The 22,250-nt window shown below is 46.0% G+C and overlaps 1 protein-coding gene across 1 annotated transcript; it reads right to left on the bottom strand.

Moving 5' to 3' along the window:
• Positions 1 to 386: 386 nt before the first annotated feature.
• VSIG4 (V-set and immunoglobulin domain containing 4) lies at positions 387 to 14,114 on the bottom strand. The gene is made up of 9 exons (XM_063313540.1): positions 14,009 to 14,114; positions 10,015 to 10,374; positions 9,339 to 9,617; positions 7,445 to 7,501; positions 7,090 to 7,170; positions 6,099 to 6,155; positions 3,306 to 3,428; positions 2,527 to 2,548; positions 387 to 1,068 (listed from the first exon to the last, which is right to left on the bottom strand). Exons 1-9 carry the CDS (start codon positions 14,064 to 14,066, stop codon positions 882 to 884), a joined length of 1,224 nt encoding a protein of 407 aa, XP_063169610.1. The 5' UTR covers positions 14,067 to 14,114; the 3' UTR covers positions 387 to 881.
• Positions 14,115 to 22,250: the final 8,136 nt, after the last annotated feature.

Below are 22,250 nucleotides of genomic sequence, written 5' to 3'. Positions count from 1 at the left end.
CAGCAGCTCTGGCTTTTAGCCTGGCCTGAGTAATTCTGTAGACAGAACCCACTTGCCGATGCAGCTTGCTGTCCGACTAGACTGCTCATAAAAAGAACTCATTATTATTTATGCTTCCCAGTGGATCTTGGCCAAACAATTCCTTCCCCTAAGTCAGTATTAGAAGGTTTTGCTCCACAGCGTCTAGGCCAATGAATAAAAACAACTCTAAGAAAATATTTGAATGAGGGACAGAAAAAGCATCCATATTTGTCTGCCTGCTAGAGAAGGGGGGAGAGACTTGTTTAAAGTAGACTTTTTGAACCAACACAGAGACCAAATTTCAGCAATAACCCCAAAGCTCCTGTTGCCCAATGTTTTGCAGTGTGATTTACCGATTAAAAATGTTTATAACAGAAAAGGGCTTTTTATTAGGGCAAAAAGTGCTTCGGATCAGATGGAAGAACTGTGTATTCTAGGCAAAACTGCAGACAAAAAAAGCAAATGCATGCACATTTTAGTGTCAACGTTTTTTAGCAAAAAGAACTCACATCCAACAAACCAAACCTGCCAAATGCACAAGAAGGAGAAATGAAGACAGCAGTCGCCGATGAGAGAAACGCAGGGGGAGCCTTCGCCCACCCTCCGCTATCCTGGCCTCAGCTGCTCTTGGGCAGAGAGAGGTTCCTAAGCAGCTGCCACTGGGCAGGTGGAGTTGCAGGGACCAAAAGAGGCCCATTTGGGTGGCCAGGCCTGAGCGCGACCAGTCTGGGATGGGGGGGACTCTGCTCATATGCAGCAAGTTTGTACGTGTTCATGTGGAAGTGCAGAGTAGAGGTCCTTCACGATTCAGCTCTTGAAGACGTAGCAAGTCCTCCTCCTTCCTGCTCGCGTTTTGGCCATCAGTTCCCCAACTTCTTCTCAAGAATCTCATATTCGTTGACCATCTTTTCACCCATTATCACATATTCAGCAGCTTTGGTAGGCTCCATGGTGTAGGGGTTACCGAAGGCTGAATTGGGTTCCTCATACACGCAGGTACCATTGACTCCTGGGCTGGCTGGGAGGTCTTCATTTGCGTTATTGTTGCTGAAACAGACAGCAAGATGGTGAAATCAGGCAAGCAAAAACTGTGGGTTCCACTTGTCCAGGAAATGTCAGCCTGGTGAAAGATGCCTTTGCACAACACTTTTCTGAAGGGCTGACTCAGAAGGGTTCGTATTTGCTGCCTCTGCAATTAGCGTGAGCTCTGCTCAGTCTCGTGAATATCGCCTCATCTATCAGCTCTCTTGCAGAGAACGTGATCTATTTTGAGGCCTACAGTTCTGCTTTTAAAAAGCACAAAGGGTAACTCAGTGACATTTATCCAGCACAAACCAACCCACACCGATTATAGCCAATTCAGCTTTTGGGCAAGGTGGAAACTGCACACTGTGGGGGTATAGCTGACCCGGGTTAAGGGTGTTGTGTAACAGCCGCAGCGGTATCAGAGCTAGGTCACATCAACCCAGGAAAGGCAATGCCCAGTAAGCCCCTCTTAAGAGTCTGTGCCCATCCCTGAGCGGCAGAAATCTGCCCTCCTCTCCTGCCTTGGCTGCTTCTCTTCCGGTCCTTGCCAGTCCTCTGGCTTAGTCCCTGGTCATGGGTGACAGAGCCTGGAGGATTTCATACCCCTTGCATGGTGTCGGAATACAAGGACAGCCACTACCTGAATGCTGTACAGCTAAGGACAAACATAAGCCTCTCCCTCAGACACTGGGGGTTAGATGGGGGCAACAACACAGTGGGGTAACAGAAAAATTAAATGAGTCTGGTGGGGTATGTCTGTGCTGTGGTTCAGTGCAAGTCTGGATACATCTTACCCTAGCCCGCGTGTCTCAGCCTCAGTAACTTTAAGAGGTGTGGACTTCAACTCCCAGAATTCCCCAGCCAGCCTTGCTGTTACTGAGGTTGAAACACACTGCTCTAGCCTAAAGCATTAATAAAAGGATGGACTCGCTCCTACTTGAGTCCATGCCCAAACCAGCATGCCTTGCAATGTCCTCTGCAAAAAGAGCAGTAAGACAGCTGCATCCTCCAGTGACTCCTTGTACAGAAGGCTGACACCTGTGGCCCTTCGGATATTGCTGAACTACAGCGCCATGTTCCCCACCCCAGGACATGCTGGTGGGATCATGCCTGAAAACACCCTCAGATCACTTAGCACCAAAGTCACGGTGGCTGCACCATTCTTAACCCAGGTCAACTAAATCCCACCATGTGCAATTTCCATGTTGTGCAAAAGCTTGATTTGTTTTAATGTTTTTTTTCTCTTTGTACTTTAATGATTTGTATGATTTGTATGAACTTTGCTTGTTTGGTTGGTAGAGGGGTTCACTTGCAATTCAGGAAGGCAGTACTATTTTTCTAGACATTCAAGAGGCATGAGAAATGGGAACTGCACATTCAGCCTTTTTTTACCAAGTCAGTCATTTACACCCAGCTCTCCAGAACATTTCCAGTCAACACATTTCACTATTTCAAACCCAGGATCAGAGGATTACTTACTATGTTACTTCGTAAACATTATCTGAAAAAGAAACAGCATAGTTTTAAATGAATTTTTATTTCCAGAAAACAAAGTTACTATTAAATTTAAAAAAAACAACTGCAAAACTGTAATAAAATAAAAGAACAAAGGAAAAGACGGAATGAAATGGAACAACACAAATCAAAACAACTGGACAACTGGAGACCAGGATGGAAAGCTTCTGTGGCATTCTTATCATGCCCTGCTTTGATCAAGGCCCAGCAACCCCCCGAAGTTGTCTTTGACAGCCATGGTGCAGTGCTTGTGTTGAGTCTATTAACGTTATACCCCAGTTGCTCTCACACTATGGTCAGTTAGATGCAGATGGCTTTCTGAAATTATTTCACTTGGCATACTTGAAGTGTTCACAGTTGCATGATTCTAGGCTAGTTTCCACCCACCACCACACACATTTGAAATCCTGCACAAAAATCAAGTCTCAGGACTGGGTCAAAAAGGCAGATTTCTACTTCCAAATTTCCTCTCTGGAATTCAGAATTTGAGATCTTAATTTAGTCAAATGGAGATGGATATGCCAACAGGCGGACCCTGCCATAGCGTGGGAATAATACCAGGAAGAAGAATTTAGTCTGTAAGTACTGTTCTAAATTGTGCTGTCCACAGAGTCACTATTAGCAATCTGGTTCCTAATTCACTCCACCCTTCTGGTCCCTGAGAGCTTTTCTGTCCAGCCCCAAGATGTCCCACTATTGTCCCCTGATCCCCAGTCAGAGAAGATGAGCACCCCCCGACTCACCACTCTTAGGCCTCCTCCTTCTGCAAAGAACCACAGAGACAACCACAAGGACCAAAGCAGCACAGAGCACAGCGATCAGGATGATGATATACAGTGGCAGAACCTTCCTCTGATGACCTGGAACTGCAGTGATGCAGCAGAGATGGAGATTTCCATAAAATTTTCATTGACTTGTCTTTCAACTTTAAAATAATGGATACGAACCACCATGGCATGTTGCCTGTTCAGGTCATAGCCTTGAATCATCTTTCCCAGAAGTAAGCCCTACTGATGCCTACTGGATTTCCTTCTGAACAGACAACTGACTTGCAGTATCAGATACACTTTGGAAATTATCAATAATAACAGGACCCTGTGCTGCAGCACCCTGAGGGTTTTTGAGGCCTCTCTGGCAATCTCAGTATGGCCTCTTTGCAACCCAGAGTAACAGCCGGAGGAAGAGAGAGGAAGCTTTTCATGTACTGGGAACTTGGTAAACAGAAAAGCAGCTGAACAGGTAATGTCCACATCTGGAGGAAACAAGGCTGGGGAAGACTGTTGAGGAAATGGGCCAGTGTCCTTTTGTGGACTGATGACCATGTTTGGGTTGGTATCTGATACCAAGGGCCACACTCCAAAATCCACATGGCTGGTCAGAAAGGCCATCAACAGGACATGGGTGAGGCCAGAACAAAACATGCAGGCTTGACTCATACTGAATACATTAAATAAACATACTGTCTCCTGAAATGATCAGCCAACTCCTATCCGTCTGTGATCTCCTCAGTCTTCCTCTTCTTCCCAGCCCACTCATGTTTCCCTCACTGATTTGTTCTGCAAAGCAGTTCTCATTCACTCTCTCACTGAGATTAAATCAGCTTTCATGTTTGCTCCTCACTTTTGTATTCAGCACCTGGTCATTCTTGATCCTGCCTCTCCTTGTTTTATCAGCTCAAGAAGCCCATTCCCAGGGCATTCAAATTACTTTCTCCTGACATACCCAGCTTTCACCTGCCTATGGGACCTATCCAGACAGACGTGTTTGCTTCTTTCAGCAGATCTTCATTCTTCACCACAGGCCGTGCATTACCCACTTTCTTTCTGCCAGAATGTGTGCATCTTTAGTAAGCGTTCTACCAAGGCACACAAAATTTATCTGCCTGAGCTAGTTTCTCATCATTTTCCCATCACAAAACTACTTGGATCTTTGGTCAATGAATGCTCAGATCCAGAGGCCTTGCTGAATCATACAGTCCATATAACATTTGCTGCAAATCCTTTGGATTCTCAGCCAACAGCATGGCATCATCCGCATACAGAAGCACATAGGTGCTCATATTCCCAACCGACACACCTCCAGCGAAACCAGAAATGCTTGCTATAGATTTTATCTCTAAATACATGAAAGAATCAAAGGAAAATCACCCTCCTTGCCTTCCTCCCTGCCCAGGGTTGAGCCATTCACTACGCCTTCCCTTTATTCTCAGGTGTGAATTCCTTCCACCGTGTTGCATGGGGCAACCAGTCTTCAACTCCCTATTTGTGCAAAGCATCCCTTAATTCAAGAGGATCCGCTTACAATGGGTACAAAAGGCTTCTTTCTCATATTCACACTCTTCTCGGTGGCAGAGAGCGAAAAGCTATGCTTCGGTTCCCTCTTCGCCGCTTTCCGTCAGAATTTGGTTAAACGCCTTCCCGGGCACACTTAACAAACGGGGCGTCTGCAGTACCTGAAGCTGGCAGAGCTTCGATCACACTGTCACGACCGCCTTCTTGGCTTTTTTGACCGCGCCCTGCAGACACTCCTGTAACAAACTAACTGCCCCGAAGTTTATTTATTTTATTTTATTTATTATTCAAATTTCTACCACCGCCCATCTCCCCCCGAAAAGGGGGACTCTCTGTTTGCATTTACCCTTGCTATCTCTGCTTTTGTGTAGGAGAACGATAACCGCTTGGAAGAACTGTCAGGCAGAGATGCACCCTTTGCACACAAGGAAAGCAAGTCGCACAGCTGCTCCGTGAGCAAACTACTGCGCATCAGTATTTTACCCACAGTCCTACCATTTTTCACTGCCTATGTTCATCATTGCCCAACACTTTTTTAAAAAAATGAAAATAGTCAGAAGCCTAGGGTTTGTGTGTGTGTGTAAAAAACACACACACATGCTTGTGTTAACCTGTAGGGAATTTCAAAGATGGCAAAGTTGTGATATAAAAAGATGGTCAATTCCAGGGGTGTCTGCATGGGGGATTAAAACTGGCAAGATGGGAGTGCAGTGTCACAATCGAAGCCCAACCCTTTCGTAACTGCAGGTCTGTCACACTTCCGTACAAAACAGCAGGCTTCGATTACAGCCCTGCACCATCTTGCAGATTTTGACACCACCTTGCAAACACTCCTGGCAGTTCTAATTAATATTTTAAATGATACCAAGTTGATCCATGAAGCTTCGTGGCATGCTGGACAGTCTTCATTTCTCAGCGCCTTGTTTCCTTTTCCTTTCAGAGCACCGGCCCAAACAGGGGAAGGGGAGGGACTGTTCCCAAGAGGTGCCACCAAAACTGTGCAGGCGATCCCACAACCAGCAGCAGATCAGGAGGGCTCTAAGGCCGCATTTCTCAACCTTGGTCACCTTAAGATGTGTGGACTTCAACTCCCAGAATTCCCCAACCAAAGTAAGGTCTTGACTGCAGCTTCCATATTGTAGGAAGATTGTTTTTTAAAAATGCTGCCAATTCCTCCCTCCTGCAGCAGTCTTAAGTGGGTAAAGGCCGTCCCCTGCCTTCTCCCCACCTTTTCCCTCTTCTTACTTTTATTCTGCTGTCCTAAAGAATTCCCAAAAGGTGTGGATGAAGTCACCACTCCATCTGGAAGACAAGCCAGCGAGTCCAAGTCAGCAGGAAGGAACTAAAGCCAAGGGAGATCCAGGCTGCACAATTGAAGCTTCCGCGCCCGCTGCCCCCCAGGCAGTGCCCAGATGATGCCCTCCACCCCAGAGAGCTGGAGGTCTGCCCCAAGGTAGGGCAAAGAACAGAGAAGCCTTTCTGGCAGAGAGGCAGCAGCTCTACCGCCATCACACCAGTCTGCAAGGGGAAGGCGGGCCAGCTCTGCTTCCCAGGACAGAAGCATCAGGAGCTGTCAGGGGTCAGCTCTTCCATTAGGAGCAGAAGCGAAATCCACATCCAGAGCCACGTCATGCGGATGAGATCGTGGGCTCTTCTGCACATGAACTGCAGGCTGGAGGTGCCTCAGCAATCCATGGGAGGACATGAACGGATAACGCCCCTTCCACTCACCCTGACCCACCACAGGGCAGCCTGTGTTTGCATTTAATTTCCACTCTGGAAGGGGAGGCTCCCTGCTCCTTCCGGCACAAACCCTGCCATGCAGGCTCTCTGGGGGTGGGACTAGTCTTGCCCTTACTGGCCCCCAGGGCGGCAGTGGGCATGTCCCCCGTGCTCCCGGGCATTGATTTGCAGGACCCTTCAGGGCTCTCCCACCGGGCCAAGGAGCGCTCTCTTCCACTCCTCTTGCCAACCTGGCAGCAGATTCCCTGGGAGAGAGGGCAACTCTGGGGGCACCTGTTTCTGTCAGAAGCAGGCTGTCAAAGCTCAACCTCCTTTTTATGTGTGTTGCACAGTGGTAGCCACCAACTTGACTTCTTTGACCCTCTCCCTGTGGACAGCCCAGCTCAGTCTCATCTTCCAGGTAGTTGGAACACAAGGGCCCCAGTTTCCAGCCAACCACCAGCAGCATTGAGGCTGGGGAAAAGCCAGTTTGGGGAAGGGCTGGGTCCCTCACCTCTCATGATGTGGGTCCCCTGGGGCCTCCTGGAGGCAGCTGCAGTCTGGGTTTTAAATCTCCAGATTGACGTTGCTGTTTCTGCCAGAACACAAAATGCAGATCAGTTGAGTGCCTTAGCTGGAAAGAGCCCTTAAAGAGCAAAAGGCTAAAAGGGGTGATAGAGGAAGCCAGGGTGTCCTTGGAGGTCAACTGCATGATCAGAGCCCCCCTTCTTTTTACATGCATTGCACAACACTGGATCAGCCACATGGGCTTCCCAGGGTCAGCCTGACCCCCTGCCTCTCACTCCCACACCTCCAAGGGAGCAGCTGCATGCCCCCCACCGCATTTAAATGGCAGCTGAGTGCCCCACCTGTTGGGTGTTCCCCTGACTCAGTGTCTGGTCCTGCAGTGGAGAATTCAGAAGCATCTACAAAGGAAATTCAGCAGAGGTTACCATCCCACAGTGGTAACTGGGGCACATTCTGTGGGCCATGAACCATTTTTTAATGGCTTGTTTATGAGTCGAGGATCCAGTTTGGGGCAGCTGCCACCAAGACACTTGTGTAAAACAACAGAGTCCAGGTTTTGGGGGGTGGGGCGGGTGAAAATGACATTATTTGAGACTGGGAAAAGGGGTAATTGGATCAAACAGTTTAAGAACCACTGCCCTAGAATGGGTGCACTCCAGAAATGATTCCTCTCCGCAGGAAAGAGGTCAAAACAGTCAAGACAGAGGTCAACACCATGCGATGGAAGCCCCTCCCTTTTTCCACAGGCCTCAAAACAGTCAAGGTGGTGGCCACAAGCAAGCGATCAAAGCCCTGCCTTGCGTGTAAAAAGAGACATTGCTTTGATCGCTTGGCTGTGACTGCCACCTTGACTTTGGTGGGGCTCCTGCCAACACCCCATTTTGTTCCACAGTTCTCAACCAGCAAAAGCCAAACTGGCTGGGAATTTAGAGAGCCGAAGCCCAACCAAGTTGGACGGTGTGCCGTTGGGAAGGCCACTCCACAAGATTCTCATCTAGCACTAGATATCGGAGGGTCTATACCAATCTGCCTGAAGACTGAGACACCTCAGGAGTGAAAGCAAAGGACTGCAGCATGATATAAGGGGTGCCTGCAGGGGAAGGGGGTAAAAATTCAAGATACTGGCCGCAACCACACAATCCAAGCTTAGCCTCTTGGTTACATGTGTTGCCACAAAACACAGTGGGCTTCAATTGTGCAATTGTGGCCATCATTTTGTGTGTAGTCCCCCTCAGTGCCAATGCCCCTGATATGTGAATGCACCCAGAAGAATTTCTTTTTAACAATACAACAAGAATGATAATGCTATGGTTTGACTAGAAAACCCTATAATCTGATTTTTACTCATTTGTTTTCCCTTCAAACTTTTCAGTGATGGCCCACCTTCAGAGATACAAGACCCTTCTAACATGGGAGTTGAGTCTTTGTTCTAATCAGTAAATGCTCCATTGGACTAGGAGCCAAACAAGGTCCAGCTTTCTGTTCAACCTTCTTCTTGTTTGCAGACCACAGAAATGGTGGCAGCCCTATACCAGAAGATTATCCTTTCAGACACTTTTGGAAAAGTCACCAGAGAAGAATGGTTGGAGCAGCCAGTAAGCATGGGAGTGGTGAAGATGGTGGACCTGCCCCTGGAAGACCCAGATTCATGTCCACTCAGAGCCATAGAAGCTCCCTGGGTGACTCTGGGCCACTTACTGTCTCTCAGACCAACCTACTTCACAGGAAGAAGGAGCTGCGCACATTGCCTTGAGCTCCTGAGGTGGGAATATATAAATCTAAACATATAAACAAACTCTGTCTATGAACTGGTGCTTCTCTACATGCCTGAACTTGAAGGACCAGCAGGAAAATAAAGAATGGTTGAAAAACTGCAAATGGTTTACCCAAGTCAGTAAGGTACAATATGCTTTGCTTGGTTTGGGTTCAGCCCATGGTTGAACCCAGTTGTTATGATGTCTGAGTCATGCTTTAGGTCTTAGCATGTGATGTAAACCAAGCCAATTATGGTTTGTTCAATAATTCATGGTTAAGCAAATTCTGGATGAACATGTGTGAATCTAGCCTGGGTTTGATTCCACTAATATATTTATGGGGAGAATTAAGGGCCTGGACCTCTTAATAAAGATATGAGTGCAGTTGAAAATGTTTTCTGTAGACTTGATCTTCTAACCCCGAATGTGACCCTGTACCCGTTGTGACTCTGCTGCCGTGCCATTTCCTGAGCAGGCTTACCTGTCACCGTTAGCGGAAAGGAGTCGCTCTGTTCCCTTTGCACGCTGAGCCTGTTTTCCGCTGTGCAGAAGTATCTGGCTGAATCAGATACCTGCAGGCTGTCAAAGGCAAGGACAGCGCCCATCTGCAGGTGCTCTGCTTCTCTTCCAGGCCTTTCCTTGTACCAGTGGTAACGGATGGGCGGAGAACCACTGGCTGAGCAGGTCAGGCTTATCCTTGTCCCGTTGGGCAGGACAGATTCCAGGCTGCTGGATTTAATGACCGGCTTGGATGCTGTAACTAGAGAGCAGAAAAGGAGCTAATGTTTGTCAAAGCATCTGTGGCAATTAAGAGCTAAATGAAGAAGAAAGCACAAGCCCATCAGTAAAGGGAAATGTGATTCCTAGGCCTTATTAATACAAAGAGAAGCTGAGGGGCTTTCCTGACTCCAGTTACCACTTTCTTTATAAAAGGAAAATTAGAAGTATGAATATTCAAAGCAACATTGTGCTGCTGCTGCTGCTGCTGCTGCTGCTGATGATGATGATGATGATGATTCACATTTATGGTTTGATGCATCCTTTTCTCACATAAATTCTGCTCATAGCTTTGACATTTTTGAGAAGGAAGCAAACCACAAAAGTAAGTAAACCAAAATGAAACGATATAAAGCTGGCATATTCCTGCCTTAGGTTACCTTTTACGACCTTGAGCTGGATGGTCTTTTCTTTAGTGATTCTGCTCATGTTTTTGGCTTCCCACCGAACTGAGCACGTGTATACTCCAGTATCCGTCATTTCAAGTTCCTTGATATGGAGAGAAACATCTCCGGGGGGCTTCTCTGCAACGCTGATTCGGCCTCTGAAAGCAACCAAGAACGTGTGGTCCCCGGAGGAATCACGGAGAAAGATGGAGCGAGGCCCTTCGTGTTGCACGAAGAATTTCCAAGTCACCTGGAGCTCCTTGAAGTCAGCAGAGGGTTCATACATGCACAGCAAAGTGACTGGTGCTCTCCAGGTACCGTCGGCCATGTCCGTGCCAGTCAAATCCAGGACAGCTGGAGGAGAGGCAGCAGAAATACAAGCAGAAGATTTGAATGCCAACACCAGAAGTAAATACAACATTCTCAGGGGAAGAAGGGCTGTTGGTGGAGGTGCTATTGTGTCATTCAAAGTGGTGTGAACCAAGCTGAGCAGGGAGAAATTTGTCAGGCAGGAATTGTCTTATCCACACCTATCCCTTTAGCTTTCCCACCTGACAGAAGGCATCAGCTGCCCTTCCACTAACTTGTATCTTTCACAGCAACCATTTTCTGTATATTTGGCAGAACCTACCTTATTGGCAAGAATCCGTCAGGAGTGGACTACCCTTGTTGTTATTATAGTTTTGCAACACAGTCAAAGAGTACAACATTCAAGTATAGTTGAATAGCTTTAATAACTTCAATAACTTCAAAACAAGCAATAAAGAAACTCTTCTATGTTTGAGATGATTGATTGATTCACTGATAAGTGCCTTTGGGTCAGGGTGAGCACTTAGCAGCCACTTGGCTAGATGCTCTCCAGGATGAGCATCTGGCTGTGACTTCGCCTCTCAGGTCTCTAAGTGGGGCCACCACGTGGGTTCATAAATCCACCTTGCCTTTGGCCATCCTCTTCTCCTTTTTCGTTCAACTTTTCCTCGCTAAAGATACTAAGGATACTTAGTTTGCTTTTTAAAAAAATGTTCCAAAGTCAAAAAAGAAGCCAACATTTCCAGGCCTACCTTCTGTTATGGAATCACTATTTTATTTTATTTTATTATTTATTTTTAGGTTGCCATATTCCCAAATGTCTCTAGGCAGCTTGCAGCTAAGAACGCACCCCGCCCCCGCCGCCATATCAGTGTTTCTCAACCTTGGCAACTTTAAAACAGGTGGACTTCAACTCCCAGAATCCTCCAGCTAGCCATGCTGTCTGGGGAATTCTGGGAGTTGAAGTCTACCCATCTTAAAGTTGCCATGGTTAAGAAACACTGATGTAAATGATCCCTGTGGAAACTCAAAAGTAAATTAACCAAAATAAACATCAGCAAATGTTATCCAAAAGACATTAATATTTCACTGTAAGGTACAAATATACTACTGTAGATTTAAACTTCAAAGTAAAATGTATGCCATTCAACTAAAACTCAACTTTGGAATGAGCATGTTTTTAAAACCATCTTGATTGCTTTCCCAATCTCAGCAAGTTTTTATTAACAAATGAAATTTCCATCAGTGAAAAATGTCAACATCCTGGTGATACCACACCTGTCTGATTTGCATGCCACAGTCAGGAAATATTTCCCCCCTCCAATCTAAGTATTTGTTTGGGTCCAGAATCCTTTTGTCACTCCTACTAATGCATTTGAATTGCCATTAAGGGAGATGGAATGGCTTAGGGACATTTCTACTGATTTCATATTACAAAGATTTCCTCATGTAGAACTTGAGAATTTCTGGATACAGCTTTTAAAACAAAATCCTGAAATTGCCAGTCAAGTATTAACATACCTTGTTATTGTTATTATTATACCTTGTTGTTGTTGTTACAACAACGTAACGTCATGGGAGAACCTTCTCTTTACACACAGCAACAAAAAACAAGCACAGAAGTAGAACTGGTGGGAGGAAACCTCAAGGGTGTAGACAGAGACCAGACGTGAGGAAGAACTTCTTGACAGTGGGAGCCAACAGACAGTGGGATGGGTTACCGCGTGGAGAAGTTTCCTCCTCTTCACTGGAGGTTTTCAAACAGAGCTGGATAATCCACTGTTGTGGATAGTGTAATGAATCCTGCTGTGTGCAGTGGGTTGGAACTGATGACCTCTGAGGTCCCTTCCAACTCTGTGATTCTAAATAGGCTAACTATAGAAGAAGACCTCTGCTTACAGATATCATCAATTGTTCCAAATATTGAACTTTTATCCAAGGAAAAGCAAGTATATCCCAGTCATGGAACATTGTTTTCTTTGGGTAAAACATTAACTTCCCAAGTAATTGTGACATTCAAGTTTTAACTTTTGCACATTGAAACATTAATTTTGCATCTATAATAAACAGGCTACTTTTTCTACTTTTAATAAGTGGAAGAACCTTCTGGGACAGGAACTGGGACATTCATTTTTGTGAAATTCAAATAACTTCAATATATAAATTTGTGTAAATCAATTCAGTGAGCATAAGTTTTGTTTTATTGCCAGTTTTCAGTCTCTAGAATTCTGCCTCTTGATTTAGGAGTTCTGGGAAATTTCTTTTTAACTAACAGGTTCCATGGCCTGAAAAAGTTTGAAAACTGCTGCCTTAAGCTATCTCCTGATTAAGCTTCGAAACTGGTGGCTCCTGACCAGTTCCATGCATCTGTATCTCCTGCTGGAATGGAAACCATAGATAGAGGGGTGCCCTCCAGGTGTGGTCAAAAAAGTTAAGATGGTGATCACAACAATGCAATTGAAACTCTGCCTATTTTATATACACAACACACACAAAAACAGCTGGAGCTTCAATCAACCTATCATGCCCTGCCAACAGCTATGGATAGATGATAGATAGAATATTCCCTGCGTTGATGGGACGTACGTATTCCCTGCCAAGCCAATGACCCTCCCTCTGTCCAGCTTTGCTTCACTGCTCTTATGCCAACAGCTCCCTGGCTGTCATACCGTAGCTTCAAAACCCCCACCCTACCACATTATGACTTCATAAAATCTCCCCCTAAAGGGACGTGGTGGCGCTGCGGGTTAAACCGCTGAGCTTGCCGATCGGAAGGTCGGCGGTTTGAATCCGCGTGACGGGGTGAGCTCCCGTTGCTAGTCCCAGCTCCTGCCAACCTAGCAGTTTGAAAACATGCCAATGTGAGTAGATTAATAGGTACCGCTTCGGCGGGCAGGTAACGGCGTTCTGTGACTGTCATGCTGGCCACATGACCCGGAAAGTGTCTACGGACAAACGCCGGCTCTTCGGCTTTGATACAGAGATGAGCACCGCCCCCTAGAGTCGGACACGACTGGACTTAACGTCAAGGGAAACCTTTACCTTTACTAAAATCTCCCCCAAGGTGCTTTCTTTCAGATCTGTAAAAAAGATAGCCATTCTTGAGGAATTCTTAGCTGATTAAGTCTACTAAAAAGAAGAAAGGTTGTGATCTGTGAAAGCTTAGGAGATAACGTTCATCTTTTTAACAACAGATCTGCAAAAGGCTACCCTTCTGAAACCTAATTTTATGAAGTTGTTTTGGTCATTAACCAAATAATATGCAAATAATGCAAATAATACATATGCATACATTTAAATATAGATAAACCAATTACATTGAAGTACCCCTATATTAAACAAATATATGCTACACCAGGAATCCTTTTAAAAAGGTATTTCCTTCCAAAGGAGTGGAAATTCTATTTAGCTATAGAACAATATTTAACTATAAGATCATTTTTCTGAGAATTAACATTCAAAATATGCCACCTGAGCAATTGTCTACCCTTTTATTTCTTTGATAGGATTCTTCCTTTTGTCCAGGACTTTGCAGGGGCATACATCAAAAACTGTCTTCCCATTTTATCCCTGTAACAACCACTTTCTGAGGCAGGGCTGGGCCAAAATCATCCCCGCAAATTTCATCAACTTTGCTCCTCGTTTTTCAGGGAGTTACAAGGAGAGCTTCTGAACTCACCTTTTCCAGGGACAATGGTGACAAAGCCCAGAATCCACAGCTGGGCCCATCTTTCCATCTTTTCTACCACTGTCTTGCTCTCTACTAGGGAGATGTTGTCCTCTCTTAAGACCAGGAGTGAAGTAAGCACTTCCTTTCCTTGTTCGCTGTATTATCTTTCCTTCCTTATTTATTCACTTTTTTAAAAGAATCTTGCAATAGGCTGAGTGTCCACAAACCAATTGGAGCAAACAGATTAAAGGAGAGACAACAATTTCTGAAAAGAACTTGCTTTGATATATAGTGATAAGGACTGCTTGGAAACTCTGGGATGTTGTCCTTGAGAAAAGGCAACTGAGGGACACCTCAGTACTACGCATGCGTTTTCCCCCCTGGATCGAGGCCCCCTCCTGCTCACCATCAGTACTCATGACACACAGACATGTTTTTCTGCCCAGCAGTAGTTTGGATTCAAGCAGTACCTTCTCATGCGGTAATTCTTCCATAAGAGATTTTAAAGCAGGGCAGGGCCACATGCCGTTCCAGAGGTGTTCTTCAGCGGAGTGCCCCAGAGAACATGGGGCGGGGGGGGAGAACGCCATGTTCCTGGGGTGAGCAGGGAGGAGTTTTCCCCTAATCACCCAGAGTTGTTTTGGAGTTGGGCGGCACCTAAATGTAAACAAACAAACAAAAAAACCTGCAATTTGAGGCAGGGTTTTAAAGTAAGCGCATTAAGCATTTCATAGGCTTGACATGTTTATTATATTTCCCTTTTAAAGCAGAAAATCAAACATATATGGTGGTTGGCCATCACATTCCCTGGAGCAACCTTGGGAGTCTTGGAGGTCCACATGGTCCATGTGGGGAAGGAGGGCTGCCCCAAAGCCCCCTCCCTCTATTCCAGGATTGCCTGGCACCAGGTCCCCAATGAGCAGAGAAAGACAGAGAAGCAAAAGTCTTCTTCATCATATGAAATTTGCCCATTGTGGCCTCCATGACAATTCTTTCTGAAAGCCACATTGCTTAGCTCTTCTGGATAACTTCAGTGGAAAGCGACCCCAGGTATTATGGGATGTCTGCACCAAGTGGCCAACCTCTCGGTCTCTCTGGGGAGCCAGGCTCTTGTTGAGACCAAGACCAGCAAAGCCTCCTCACCATGCAAGATGTTGGCAGCCTTTTCACTTTATTTCAAGTCCGGCAGACCTACTGAGGCTGCCTTGCAAAACTCGAGCATTAGGATTGCTTATGTTTACAAAAGAGAGAAGATGCTGACCAGAAGAACAGTTGCCTCGCCTTTTCGGAGGGGTGACTCATGCCCAACTTGCAAGCAGTGACATAAAGAAAGACTCTAAAAAAGAAGGTGGGTTTTTTCTCCCCAGGGTTGCGACATTACTCCTCCAAAGGGGAAACTGGGGGACTTCTGTGACTTAGAGAGTTGTGGCTAAGGAAAAGAAGAGCCTCTGCTGTAACTGTCACGTTTTCAGGCACTGAAGAATGCTGGAGCTGTTTCCACAATGCCAAGTAGGCACATTTGGTGAAAGACGTACCGAAGGCAGATCCAGCGCAGGCTGGAGGACTCTACCTTGGGTGTAAAACAGCCTGAAGTGGCAAGGGACTGGACAGGGGAGGAGCCGGGAAGAGAGAAAGATGTGACCTCACCGATATGGGCAACGGTAAAAGTTCCAGAGGAAAGGAACGATCCCTTCTTGATTTACGGAAAAACATACCTAAGGAGAGTCCGCTTGGACTCTTGCTGAGGAATTGGGATAAGGAACCCTATAGAAAAGTGGTAAGAAAATGGCAATTGAGAAAAGAAGAAATGGTCAGACTTTGTCGCTATGTATGGGGGCCGGAGAGTGAGATTGATTGGCCCCTGAATGGGAGTAATGACTATTTCAAGTGTAGGAGCCTCCTAGACTTCGTAAAGAGGTCGGGAAGTAAGAACAGTGTAAATTATGCAAAGCTATGGGTGCCAGCTGCTTGGGAAGATGAAGCCTCGGTATTCCTGCAGGGTATCGAGGATTCAGACAGCGCAACAGAAGAACCACCCAAAAGATATCTCCACCCCCTTATAACCCCATCCCCCAACCTGAGCAGGCTGCACCGGAGCAACCTCCAGCGCACGGGGTGGGAGAACCGACTGCTCCGCCAAGAACAATAGAGGGAGACGGGGGAGGAATCAGGAGGTGGAGCAACTGGAACGAGACCTGGAGAACTTCCCAATGAAGTTCCAAGCCCTAAGAGCCTTCCCCCTAAGGGAAGTCCTGTCCGGATTAAATGCCCAGGGACAACCAGTAATTAGTTATGTGCATGAGCCTCTGAAGGCGTCAGAGCTCAGAATGTTTAAAAGAGAAATGAAAAATGTGGTAAAAGACCCATTGAGAACAGCGGAACAATTAGAAAGCCTGTTAGGTCCAAACATTTATAGCTGAGAGGAAACTGCCATAATTAACACCCTGTTTTCAGTAGAAGAAAGGCAGTTAATACGTAAGGCAGCAATTCGAGGTTGGGAGCGAGAACATCAGGGAGAGTGACGGGCGAGCAGAAATTTTCGCTGCAACGCCCCAACTGGGATAACAACCAAGCCCAAGATAGGCAACATATGGAGGACCTTAGGTCCCTTGTTATCAGAGGGATGAGGCGGTCCCCAAAGCCCAAAATATGAGTAAAGCTCTTCAAATAGGGCAAGAGAAGGAGGAATTCCCAGCAGCCTTCCTCCAAAGGTTGAAAAATGAAATGCCTTGTTTTTAGCTCGTTTGCGGCCCCAAAGAGGGGGAGGCAGGGGGAGTTCTCGGAAGATTGGGTCGAGGAGGTATTCCATGGAATGGAGGGCTCGGAAACAACGGTGACAGGCAGGGTGCAGGCTGGACCCTGATCAAAGAAGAGACATTAGAGAAGAGAACTCACCACGTGGAAAGGACCTGGAGAGACACAGGCTCTCTGGGGAGGGGAGTTGAGTTAAATCACAATGGGGCAGTTGAGTGTGGATTGTCTCCAATAGGCCTGGGAGCGGCTAGATTCATCTTGATGGGAGCTATCGCCCTTTTAATAAAGCATTCCTTTCTCCTGGCTGAGAGGCAGGGAGGAAGAGCTTCTGTGTTCCTGCAGGGCTGTGATGGATTGCATGTGGCAACAGCCTGTTGAGGAATTGGTGTGCGGTTTTCTTTTTGAGAGCATTTGTCTGAATGTGCGCGTACATGTAAGGTTGAGAAACTGTTTTGAGTTGTGAAAGGAGAGTTGAGAGATTGTGTGAGTCTATTCCTTAGGAGGCTGCAGGTTCTGGCCATGCCTGCATCCACCATTTATTCTGGTTTTGTGTGTGTGTGTTGTGTTGTTGTTGTTGTTTATTCGTTTAGTCGCTTCCGACTCTTCGTGACTTCATGGACCAGCCCACGCCAGAGCTTCCTGTCGGTCGTCAACACCCCCAGCTCCCCCAGGGACGAGTCCGTCACCTCTAGAATATCATCCATCCACCTTGCCCTTGTCGGCCCCTCTTCCTTTTGCCCTCCACTCTCCCTAGCATCAGCATCTTCTCCAGGCTGTCCTGTCTTCTCATTATGTGGCCAAAGTACTTCAGTTTTGCCTTTAATACCATTCCCTCAAGGAATGTGAGTGTTGTGATTTGTGTAATTTGAATGCATATGATGGGAAAGTTGAAAGGTTTTTGTCGATCCTTTCCCACTTTTTTTGATTGTTTGAGGAGGAGTATGTGTGTTTCATTATTTGCCCAGTCTCACCCAAACTCCCCCCTTCAGTCTGCCTCTTGCCTGCTTGTTACAGGCTTGAGGATCCAGATGAGGGGACAGAAGGGTGACAGAGGGGAGGGGCAATGCTTTTACAGAAGATCCTTTACTCCCCCTTCTTTTTAGGATTCTTCCTTTTGCAGTGCCTTTACACACATCAGGGACAATCTTTTAAGTTTCAGAGATTTCTCTTTCTGCAGCTGCTTCTGTAGAAGGAAATGATTACTCCTCTTGTGAAAAGGGGGGGAATGTGGGCAGTTTCAGAGAAGCAATGACTCAGAGAAGGGGGGGGCACCCCTTTGCTCTCACAGCTCCACTCTGCTCTGCCCCTGGCATTCCAGTTTTAGAAAAGTGTGTTTTTATAAATTTTATATGGATTAAATTTTAATCCCTTCTCAACATAGCACATGATGATAAAAACAGGAGAGGGAGAGAGAAAAAAATTTTTTTGGACAATATATGGTTTTAGTAGAGCTTCCATGGACTGGTATGATCTATCTCAGTTTTGTTTTTGTTTTTTGTTTTAACAATTTTGACTATGGAAACAGTCCACACACTAGATGAACTCTTATGTCAATGCTTTCTTGTTTTTCTAGTTTTGCAAGCTTTGATTTTAGGGAAGTTATTGGGGAATTAAATATTGGCAATTGAAGTATAATATTGTTTTTATTAAAAATTGAATGACTTTAAGTCATTATATATATATATTAAAATTAGAGGTTTGGCTGTAAAAGTTTTGACCCAATTTTGGGGATTTTGAAAAAGACTTGTTGTTTAAGCAATTGGGTCAGGTGGCGAAGAGATGGCCAGCCTACTTACTTAGGGTGGCATTTTGCTAGGGCAGGAAAATTAGTTTTATCCAAAGTAGTGCTTAGATATATCCAAAACTACACCTACCAATCTAGTCACATGGGACAAACGTTTTAGGGGATTGCGTGTCTAGAATATTTATTTGTCCTAAAATCTTTTTGAAAGCCAAACAGGTGTGTGTGAGAGATGTGTGGTATGCCAAAAGGACAACCCAAAGACCAACCAAGTTCAATTCCAGGGGAACCTCCAAAGGGGGGTGGCCCTGGGGCGAACTGTTTCTTAGAATGAGTGAAAGGCTTTCTTTATAGGCTAAAAAGACACTTGGAGAGGTTAGGACCAAAGGCAGGATTAACATGGACACAGCCTTTTTAGTGACAATACTAAGTCTCTGGATTGCTCCTAAGAAAAGACTAGGAGTCAGTCCATTTGAGATGGGTGACTCTATCTTGGAATTCTTAGTGGAGAAGTAGGAGACATACATGCCATGGGAAAGAAATTTGTCTACAAGTATTTAAAACAGTTATCTGCGCAAGTCTTGTCCTTGTCTCCCTATCTACAGGAACACAGAGTCCAACTGTTGGAACAGCAGGCGCATCCTTTTAAGTCTGGAAATCGAGTTAAACCAGATGGAGGGCAGTCGGCAACTGAGTTGGGAGAAACCCTAAAGAAGACACTGGTGTTGCCAAATACTGCTGGACACTGGACTGTGCAGCCCCAGAAAGACCAAGAAATAGGGCGCACCATGCACCTGAACTTTTTTCTAATACCTTGTAGTTTTGATGACCATAATAGTCCCTGGACCTGGAAAAGAGAGTCACAGGGTTCAAGGGAAGCTTTGAAGATGTACTCAATTTAGAACAATAGGGAATTTCTATTTTCATATGAAAAGGTATTAAGATACAATTCTGAAATCCAGCCTACCTGTAGTATGGAACTACGGTTAATCCACTGGTTTGGATTTGTTAGCCTTATAGGCTGGTGCCTGAGTCACAAGTGGACTGATAAACAACTATTGAAGGGGACGGAGAGGGTCACCTTCGGAGCAGACTTGTGGTGGTGCTGTGGAGGGGGGATGATTAGACCTACATTTCCTTCCCTGTGGGCTGGTACTTGCACTTTTGGCCATTCCATTTACTCTTGCATTTAAAAGGGGTACTTTAAAACCCAGAAGGAATAAGAGGGATGCACCGGGAGGATCATTTGACAGTGAAGTGTGTGTAGACGGGGTGGGAGTGTCTAGGGGAGTGCCGGATGAGTTCAGGGCTAGAGGCCAAATTTTGGCAGGATTTGAATCCTTTCTGTTTTGGTGGGTGACGGTCGACGGGGATGGCGGCTTCTGTCCCTCTAGCTAGTGCCTGGCAGCCTAGTGAGAAGGAGGTGGGTAAGTGTGGATGAGTGTGTGTGTGAGCATGTGAGAAAGAGCAAACGTACCTTGCAACCAGTAAAGTTTTGCTGTTACTTTAAATTCATTTAAATTCACTGGGTCTCTGTGTATTACAAAGAACCTGTTTCAACACACGCACACATCACTTCCAACCAAACACTGAGGCACAACTAAGCTGCCAGGCACTAGCTAGAGGGACGGAAGCTGCCAAGTCTGGATCCAAAGATGACTCAAGGAGTGGGTGGGCTTTGGGACCCCTTTTATCCCCAAAAGTCCTTGCTTTGTTGATTCACCAGACTGGCAGCTACTCTGGCCTTGTTAATTTGCAGTCCGGTAGCTGTTGGTGGGATTGGGGGTTTCCATGTGCTCAGGCCCAACTTCCTTTGTCTGGCTCAGGTGAGATTTTTTCCTTTGTTTCCTTAAGGGCTTGCCTCCTTCTTATCTACCTCCCTGAAGGGATCTTTTAGACAAGTTTCCCGGCTTTTGTCCCCTCTGCCTATGTGTCTGTTCCATCTTCAGGTAATGGCAGCTTCGGCCTAGTCTCACACAAGTCACCTATTTTTCTATTCCATCCAAAGTCAGATATTAATAAAAGTCTGCAAGATCCTCCCATTGTACAGATTATGGATGTATCTTTCTTAATATTATTTCTATAGCTTCTGTGATTACGGCATGGGAAAGAAACTTAAAATAATAACATGAGTCCGTTTGGTATAAAACGGGGCAGAAAGGCATTTGTCCCAGGAGTAAGCTTCAGCTCTGAAGCCAAAAAGCTCCCATTACAAAAGTGGCAACCTTTCTAAATCAGGAGTTTTGTTTCGTATTTGCAACGTGCAAGTTACAAAGAAATCATAAGCCTCTGTATAAGCAGTCACATGGACGCATGAGCCAAGCTCACTTTTCCTGAAAAATTCTACTTCTTTTGAAACCACAGCCTTGGAAGGCTTATAGAGCAAAAGCGGAGGCTTTCATTAACAACTGACTCCTCAGCCAGAGCTATTTTCAGGCTGCAAGAGTTGCAGCATGCTGCTTCTCACTTGACTAGGCTGACCCTACGTCCCATTTTGAATGGACAGTCCCGTTTTTTAACATTTCCAGACTGTCCCATCATTTTAATATAAATGTCCATTTTGTCCCGTTTTCTTAAAAACCTTACTTAAAAATTTGAAACTTCCTGTGAACCTATCAGAATGCAGTCTGACTTTGAGTGGAAGGAGGGGGAGTTCAGCAGAAATGATGAGAAAAAAGCCGCAGAGCTCAACCTGGTGGGAAACCTAAAAAGAAAAAAAAAACAGGATCAGCTGAGGGTGAGCCGATCAGCTCCTGCCTTGAAACGGCGGGAAGAAAAGAACGTAAAAGCATGGCCAGAGGAGGAACGGCTTGTCGGGGACAACCGTTCACTGGACTCTCCAGCCCAGCTTGCCTCTTGCAAACGAAGGAATCCAAAGATTCCCAGTCCGAGAAAACCAGAGAAGTTCCTGCCTGCCGATCCAGCCTGTCGCCCAGCCCTGCCCCGTTCTGCCACCCCAACGTCCTGTTCTTGTCTCAAGGGAATACGGTCAGCCTACACCTGACTGAAATTGTGGGCAAAACCAGGGCACCCTCCGGGCCACTGCAACGTTACGGGCGTCTGTCATCGTTATTGTCCTTCTTGGCCCTTTCCTTGGATAAACGGTGGCCCAGCCCTTCACATGATGGGCCAGTCGCTCCGTAAACGGAAAGGGAGCCGGATGGAAAATCAGCTCTGGGGTTCTCTTTCGCAACTGCAAGACGAAAAGCAAACAAGGCCCAACACAGCTGACAGGAAGATTTGACGGACTGCAGTCTAATCTCTGATTCATGCTAATTTACTCAGGACGGAGGTGGACATGCACCTTCTGCCCAGCTGGCTTTTGACAGCCAAGAGAAGCCCCAGTGAAGTTGGGCGGGGAGGGGGAGGAGTGAGACTCAGCTTTTCTTTTTCCTTTGGTTTGAATGCTGTGGCTTGAAGCCACTGATATTGTTCAGTTACAATATCATGGTGGCAAGAGGGCAGTTGTATGAATAGAAACATATAAAGAAATGTCACGGATGCTGCGATGAGGGCAGCCAAATGCTGTGTTTGGACCAGGAGAGGTAACTGGGGAGGAGACAAGACCTCACAGGGAAGGGACCAGCTGCTGGCCCAGTGAGACCAGAGCATCCAGCTGCAGCCTCCAAGGCAGTGTTTCTCAACCTCAGGAACTTTAAGATGTGAGGACTTAAACTCCCAGAATTCCCCAGCTAGCCATGCTGGCTGGGGAATTTTGGGAGTTGGAGTCCACATATCTCAAAGTTCCCAAGGTTG

Source organism: Candoia aspera, chromosome 12 (assembly GCF_035149785.1).
Source record: "Candoia aspera isolate rCanAsp1 chromosome 12, rCanAsp1.hap2, whole genome shotgun sequence".
Taxonomy (NCBI): domain Eukaryota; kingdom Metazoa; phylum Chordata; class Lepidosauria; order Squamata; family Boidae; genus Candoia; species Candoia aspera.
The sequence above is the reverse complement of the archived record's forward strand: the minus strand, read 5'-3'. Positions and strand labels throughout refer to the sequence as shown.

Bases quoted from the DNA above. Each gene is read 5' to 3' on its own strand.
- VSIG4 (XM_063313540.1), bottom strand. From the start codon at position 14,066: ATGGAAAGATGGGCCCAGCTGTGGATTCTGGGCTTTGTCACCATTGTC. The intron at 7,171-7,444 runs GTGGGGCACTCA...GTGTTCTGGCAG, and splicing joins GTCAGGGGAACACCCAACAG to AAACAGCAACGTCAATCTGG. The intron at 6,156-7,089 runs GTGAGGGACCCA...CTTGTCTTCCAG, and splicing joins GGGGACCCACATCATGAGAG to ATGGAGTGGTGACTTCATCC.